The sequence below is a fragment of the Mastomys coucha genome, unplaced genomic scaffold, assembly GCF_008632895.1.
Source record: "Mastomys coucha isolate ucsf_1 unplaced genomic scaffold, UCSF_Mcou_1 pScaffold20, whole genome shotgun sequence".
In the NCBI taxonomy this organism is placed as follows: domain Eukaryota; kingdom Metazoa; phylum Chordata; class Mammalia; order Rodentia; family Muridae; genus Mastomys; species Mastomys coucha.
The window spans coordinates 49897437-49904605 of record NW_022196903.1 but is presented as its reverse complement, the minus strand read 5'-3'; the positions used below and the strand labels follow the sequence as shown (position 1 = coordinate 49904605).

General features: G+C 48.2%; 1 protein-coding gene across 4 annotated transcripts in view; it reads left to right on the top strand.

The window, feature by feature from the left end:
- Nod1 (nucleotide binding oligomerization domain containing 1) overlaps positions 1 to 6362 on the top strand; it is a 58849-nt gene extending 52487 nt beyond the window's left edge. For all 4 annotated transcript variants that reach the window (XM_031381977.1, XM_031381974.1, XM_031381976.1 and 1 more), the window contains 3 exons: positions 233 to 316; positions 2290 to 2373; positions 5258 to 6362. In XM_031381977.1, coding sequence (XP_031237837.1) covers positions 233 to 316; positions 2290 to 2373; positions 5258 to 5330 — 241 coding nt within the window. In that variant the 3' untranslated portion in view covers positions 5331 to 6362. The remainder of the gene's footprint in view (positions 1 to 232; positions 317 to 2289; positions 2374 to 5257) is intronic.
- Positions 6363 to 7169: the final 807 nt, after the last annotated feature.

Here is a 7169-nt window from a genome sequence, read left to right as displayed (position 1 = left end):
TTGGTGGGGAACTCCACTGCAGACAGGAGGGCAGGAAACAAGATCTCTGGGATTGCCTGGAGGTTAGAGCCCTTGTCTGTGCTTGTCCGCAGTGATGCAGGGTTTCAGTGAGGACTGGGAGTCTGGTCCTCAGCATGTGATGCCAGGCTGGAGGGAAGGCTCAAAATGGCCGCTGTGACCTCACAAACATCTGTCCATCAGCACTCCTGACTCAACATTTCCTTTCTTCCAGGCTGACCAAAAATGAACTTAATGATGAGGCCGCAGAGTGCTTCGCTGAGATGCTGAAGGTGAACCGGACGCTGGAGCATTTATGGTAATTCATGGGCCCAAGTCCCACACTCTGTTTTCTGTACATAGTCTTTGTGATACAAATCTACATATCACAGCATTCAACCACTGAAAGGTTAAAGGATATTAGGGTCACAAAGCTGTCCAGCTGTGACTGTCTAGGTCTAGACCTTGTTTATTTTCTTCCCCCAAGCCCTGTCCTGCCATCTCTGATTTTTGCCTCTGTGGTGGGCATTTTGTATAAATGGGGCCATTCAACCTGGCCTTCTATCTGTGTTCATTAGCACGGCTCCCAAGGTTAACCCATGCATGGCAGGAGTGCATTGCTCCTACCTTGCCTTTTAAAGCCTTGTGGACTTCAGGACATAGAGAGATGACATTTTGTTCTTTGTCAGTTGATAGCTATTGGGCCATTTTCTCTTCCTATGCATTCTGACTCGTGCTTCCATGAGCATTCATGCACATGGTTTTGCATGAGCAGATTTTCCTCTTCTTTGTGTATACACTTAGGCACAGAGTTGCTGGTAACACAGAAAGCCTGTTGAACTTCCTGAGGAAACTTCACACAGCTTTCCAAAGTGGAAGCCAGCATCGTGAGGGCCAGTCCTCCCCATTCCCACCAAAACTTGGTTTCCCTTTTTTGAAATAAATCATTTACCCATTTGTTTGTTTTCTTTTCTTAAATGTAATTTATTTTTAACTTCATAAGCATATAAAATGCTCTTTGAGCAAAGTCCCAGTTCCCAAGTTTTTCTATTTCCATGTTCTCTCTCTCTCTGTGTGTGTGTGTGTATGTGTGCGTACACGTGAACATGTATGTCCCATTACAATTAATCATAGTCACTGACCAGAGCATGATCAGAGGGTTTCTTATTTGAGTTGGGTATCAGTGGCTGTATCACTGGAGATGGCAGTAGCCTCAGGTACCCACAGCCTGATGAAGAAGAGAGTCCATGATGCAATGCAGACTTGCATTGCCTTTCATTGCCTCTGTCTGAATTATGTTGTGGTTGGCAAAAGCACCGGTACAAGTCTAGGTCCCAGGCTGCAGAACAGACTCCAGGCTGCAAGCTAGGGTCCCAGGATTCAGGTTAGGGCATCAGGTTACAGGCTAGGGCCCCAGGCTGCGTCTGCCTTGTTAGCCTCACCTGTACGTGTTGCTTGGCTTGCTTCCTGTCTTGTCTGCAGTACACACCTTCTAGGTAAGCCCTGTGTACCAGTACTGCACCACTGGTGCCATGAGTGACAGCAGCAGAACCCTTTCCCTGCCTGCCCTACTGGATGTCTAGGTGGACCTGGCACCATCTTAACAAGACTACTTGGTAGCTACATTAAGTTCTGAATTCAAATTCAAAAAAACCTTAAATTCGAGTTGGAGAGATGGCTCAGTGGTTAACAGCACGGACTGCTCTTCCGAAGGTCCTGAGTTCAAATCCCAGCAACCACATGGTGGCTCACAACCTTCCGTAATGAGATTTGATGCCCTCTTCTGGAGTGTCTGAAGACAGCTATAGTGTACTTATATATAATAAATAAATAAATAAATCTTAAAAAAAAAATCAAAAACCTTAAATTCTGCCCTGCCTTTGCCTCAATACTTATAAGGAGTGGCAGACAGACTGTTCTTGTTGTTTAGATTAATGGTCTCTAATTCTTTTGGCCTAGAGATCCCTTCAATTAAGGATACACACATACACACACACACACACACACACACACACAGAGAGAGAGAGAGAGAAAGGGAGAGAGAGAGAGAGAGAGAGAGAGAGAGAGAGAGATCTGTTTATAATTATGCTATGCATGAGCCTGGATTTATCACACTCATTATGTAAAAACACTGAGGGTTTTCTGGGCTGCTCATTGTTCTCTCATATGTCTGACCCACTGTCAGTCAAGTGAGGAATAATTATGGGGATACTGTTACCACTTGACCCTGATCCCATGGATCCCAGGTTGGACCCAGCCTTCTGTGTTGACACAGGTGCACTTTTCTTTCAGGCTGATCCAGAATCATATCACAGCTAAGGGGACAGCCCAGCTGGCCAGGGCACTGCAGAAGAACACCACCATAACAGAGATTTGGTAAGGCCGTTCTCTTGTCACAGCAACCAGCTCCATAGTTTCTGACCAGGTGCCTCTAACCATCTTACGCTATCATGGAAGCCCATTCCACATCCTTCTTGCCTGTGAAGACACTGTGATGAGGGACAGCAGTTACAGGACAGGAAGGAGCCAAGTGGCCCTGAGTACTCTGGAGTGCTCTGGAAATGTGTCCTGGAACCCAGGCCTGGGGTGTCCCTCCCACTGTGATGTGTGGAAGCTGGCAAGGGGTAGAGTCATCTGTGGGCTCTTTGAAGCTTGTGGAGTAGCTTCGCCAGGAGCCAGAGTCCCAGGTTCGGGGGGTGGGTACTATTAGCCATTCTCTCCTGTGTCAGTGGGGAGAAGAATTACGACACCCAAGACCTACTGAGATATAGTCCTCCCCAGTCTTGGCTCCTGAAAAGTGTTAGTGGCTTTGCCTTGGAAATGTCACTGGTCACACGCTAGTCCAGGTGCTGCAGCCAACATTGTTTTGAAACGAAACAGGAAGGACAGAATCCCAGCAGAGGACAAACTATCTCGCCCACCTTGCCTGAGGTGGGCATGTGGACGAGTGTTTAGATGCTGGTTCTAGAATGTAATTCTAGATCCTTCCAGGTTGACAACTAATTAACTGTTAGGTAGGATCTGTCACTCTTACGGTCACAGCGAAACCTTTATGAAAAAGACTATTATAGAGAACAGAGCCCTACTCCAACAAGAGACCACTGACTGGTACCTAAAGCCCAAGCTTTCTGTGAGAAGGGTCCTGATGGTGAGCTGATTGGGCCTATCTCTTGGTACCAGGTATTCCTGGTGCTGTGTCGCTATCTGTCACTAAGTAACATGGGCTTGAGTGCCAGCCTTGGGTTGCTACTGAGAATCCAGTAGTGAACATATGTGAACTGCCCTCATGGCCTCACCCTGAGAGAGAGAGGAACACTTTAGGAGAGATAGTCAAGTGTTAAGCATGAAAGCTGCAGAGTCAGGCAAGGCCAGGAGGAAGTTAGGCTCAAGGCAAGCCTCCTGTCTTAGTCAGGGTTTCTATTACAGCACAAAACATCATGGCCAAGAAGCAATTTGGGGAGGAAAGGGTTTATTCAGTTTACACTTCCATATTGCTGTTCATCACCAAAGTAAGTCAGGACTGGAACTCACACAGGGCAGGAACTTGGAGGCAGAAGCTGATGCAGAGGCCATGGAAGAGTGCTGCTTACTGGCTTGCTTCCCCTGGAATGCTCAGCTTGCTTTCTTATAGAACCCAGGATTACCAGCCCTGGGATGGCACCACTCATAATGGACTGGGCCCTCCCCTCTTGATCACTAATTAAGAAAATGCCTTACAGCTGGATTTCATGGAGGCATTTCCTCAAGGGAGGCTCCTTTCTCTGTGAGAACTCCAGCTGTGTCAAGTTGAAGTACAAAAGCAGCCAGCATGCCTCCTAAGGAAGAGACTTTAGACTAAGCCACCAAGGAAGATTGGGAATTAGAAGGCTGGAGTGGTCTGCAAGGGCTACCTGTTGGAGAAGGTTTACATCCAAAGCCCCAAGAGTTCCAGAGAGCATGTCCAACAAGAATGACAAGCAGTCAGGCATGGTGGCATACGTATTTAATCCTAGCACTCAGCTCTCTGGGAATCTGAGGCTAGCCTGAACTGGTGAAATCTCTGGGTGTGTCTATAAGGAAGTTTTGATTGAGTTAGCTGATGTGTAAAGACCCACCCTAAACAGGTGGTAGCATCCCATGTGCTGGAGCCTCAGACTGAGAAAAAAAGGGTGGGGGAAGGGGGAGGGGAGAAAGCAAGCACCAGTATTCATCTCTCAGTGCTTCCTGACTGCAGATGAGATGTGACAAACTGCCCCATGCCCCTGTCACCACACCTTTCCTGCCACTCTACCCCCAAGCTGCATGTTAAACCCTTCATTCCTGAGTTGCCTTTGTCAAAGCAACAAGTAATACACCTTGTTTCAAAGACGTCCACAGTAAGTTGATGTCCATAGACTCAGGTGGTGTGGAAGAGGGGGTCGAGGAGAGAGGCGGAGCCTAGGCACGACAGGGCTCAGGGTCAGACCACGTATTTTGATATACTAAACACAGGGGAAGGGTAATGAAGGGTGAAGCAGAAAGGGAATGTGGTCAGGCTAGAGTCCATCTAAAGGAGCAGTGAGTAACACCCAGGGAAGGATGGTGGGACTGGTGCTGCAGAGGGTCAGTGTCAATCCAGGGCTGCTTAGGAAACAAAACAAAACTCTACAATAGATAGACAGACTATCAAGATGCAAGCAGGCCTCAGGGACTCCAGCATGCTGCTGGACACAGCTGGATACAGGGAGGGACTATTCCCTGAAGTGTATGGAGACATCTAGAGAAAGACCCCAATAGGAAGCTTGCCTCACTGATGTGTCTGTGGCAAGATAAGAGAGGCCAGAAGCAAAGGGCCCAGTCAGACTCCAGCCTTAGAAGAGGCCAGTACTGAGGATGAGGGCATGGGAAAGCAAGCTAAGAACAAGTGCCCAGAGACAGGAGAAAAGCTAGAGCCTGTGATGTCCATCTGAGAGAAGTCATGGCGCTGCAGGGAGGAAGAGGTCAAAACAGCCTAATGCGTACGGAGGCTCCAAAGAAAGATGAGCCCTGAAAATGTCATTAAACATGAGCTTACAGAGGCTGCTAATGAGCCCAGTGAGACCCAAGAAGTAGAGCAAGGGCAGCCTGTATTAACTGGTAAGACTGGCATTAATATCAAAGCATAATTTGGGTAGTGTGTGCTCCTTTATTTCAGGATTGTATGGTGTGCACAGGGTGTAGGGGGGTCACTTATTAGAAAAGGATGAATAATAATATTCCATAACATTTTCTAGAAAAATTTGCTTTTTCTCCTTTTCACTAGTCTCAATGGAAACTTAATTAAACCCGAGGAGGCCAAAGTCTTTGAAAATGAGAAGCGGATCATCTGTTTCTGACGGACATTCCCGGGCTGGATCTTTGTCCTAGGTTGCTCCTCAGTCACAGACCGCATTGTGCAGTCAGCAGGGTAGCAGGATGCGGTGCAGGGCCTGCAGCAAGGTGCCTGTTGGGAACCCACACCTCCACAGTGCAGACCAACGTCCCATGCAGAGGCTTGGACTGGCATCACCCGAGCTGTGGCTGAGATTCTGCGGAAGCAGAGTGTCTTATGAACCATTCATTGTCCCCACTCAAACCCAGCAAGATTTCCTTGCATGTCTATTAGCCTGAAGCTGAAGGATCGAAAACAGCAGAGGAGGCCAACCTCAGTTCCCACAGATGCCTGGCTGAAGGCTCCATGGGACCAATGATGTCACCTTCAGGAAAGAGCTGGGAGCTTGAGCAGAGCCGATGGCAGCTTCTTGGGGGAAGGAAGGCACCGGGTGACCACATGATTATCCTAAGACCTCCTTCCCCTGCTCAGCACCTCCCACTATACAGACCGGTTTCTTCCCCACAGCTATGGCTGCTAGAGTAGGTCCACGGTGGGGAGGGCTCATCTGAGGACCCACAGTGAGCTGATTGTCGGAGGCTCATCACAGACTTTGGTTAGGTTCTGGATTCTCACCAGTGGCCACCAAGAGGCAGAGGATGCCCTCTAAGTCAGTCTCAGAGGATCTCTAGGCGGTGACAGGACTGAGGTCCCACCCAGAATTTTTTTTACCAGTTTCTACTATGCCTGCCCCAGAAAGGAGACTCAGTTCCCAACTTCCACAGCAGCAGACATGGCTTTGCCTCGATGGTCCTGAGATCACAACAAAACTCTCTCCTTTGCCTGTGAGCAGGAAGTATCTTCATGTTCTCAGAAGTTGGAGAGTGACTGAACACAGCTAAGACTCAGAGAACCAGCAAAGCATGGCAGATACCCACCACCATACCAGGGTGGGCATTTGGGGATGCCCAGTGGGGTGGGACAGTTGAGATGTTGCAGATAACATGTTCTTTTGCCACTTCATTTGTTAATAAAATATTAAAAATGCTCACTATTTCTAACGGCCAAGTCTGGGGTTTTCTAAAGGGACTCTGCCTGGAAAGCATGTTTTAAGCTCAGCCTGGCTCACTGCAATGGGGATTTTGAGGCATCATGCTATAAAGAGGGCAGATAAACAGAAGTTAGAGGTGTCACCAACTTGATCCTTCATAGGACCCACCAAGAGACAATAAAGGTAGAGGTAGCATCTAAGGCCACTCTACCTGGTCTCTGAGTCTAAATGAGCTGTTCCTGAGTCAGGAGACATGGCTATATTGGGGTAGAGAAGGCCCCATTTCACACTGTCACTAATGCACAATAGGTTCTTCAGGCCAGTTTTGCTACTGGGTGGAAGCCCATGATGAGAGGCACTGAGCCAATAGGGATAGCAAGAGACAGTTCAGGGGATCTTCTAACTGCATCTGTTAGTCCCAGAGTTCAAGTGTGGCTTGTGTGGCCGCTGGAAGGGGCAGGAGAAGCTGAGTGTGTTAGGAACAAACCTATGGGAGCTGACAACCCCACAAAGGTACTTCCCTTAAAAGCACTATTCTAGGGACTCCCATCTTCCACACTACAGGCCCCAGTATTCATCTAATAATCACCCTCGGGGGTGGCAACATTCTCTCTAGCTGGATTGGGAATCTACCAGAAGCACAGGAAACAGTGTCATGCAGAAGGCCAGTGATGCTTGTGACAGACAGGCTGCACCCTTGCCACCTCATACAAGAACTTCTCTGGGGCAAAGCCTAGATTTGTTTACAGCCAGAGTGAAACCGTGGAGGGGAAAGTGTACTCATTATTGCCATTTTGGCTATCAGAACTGTGG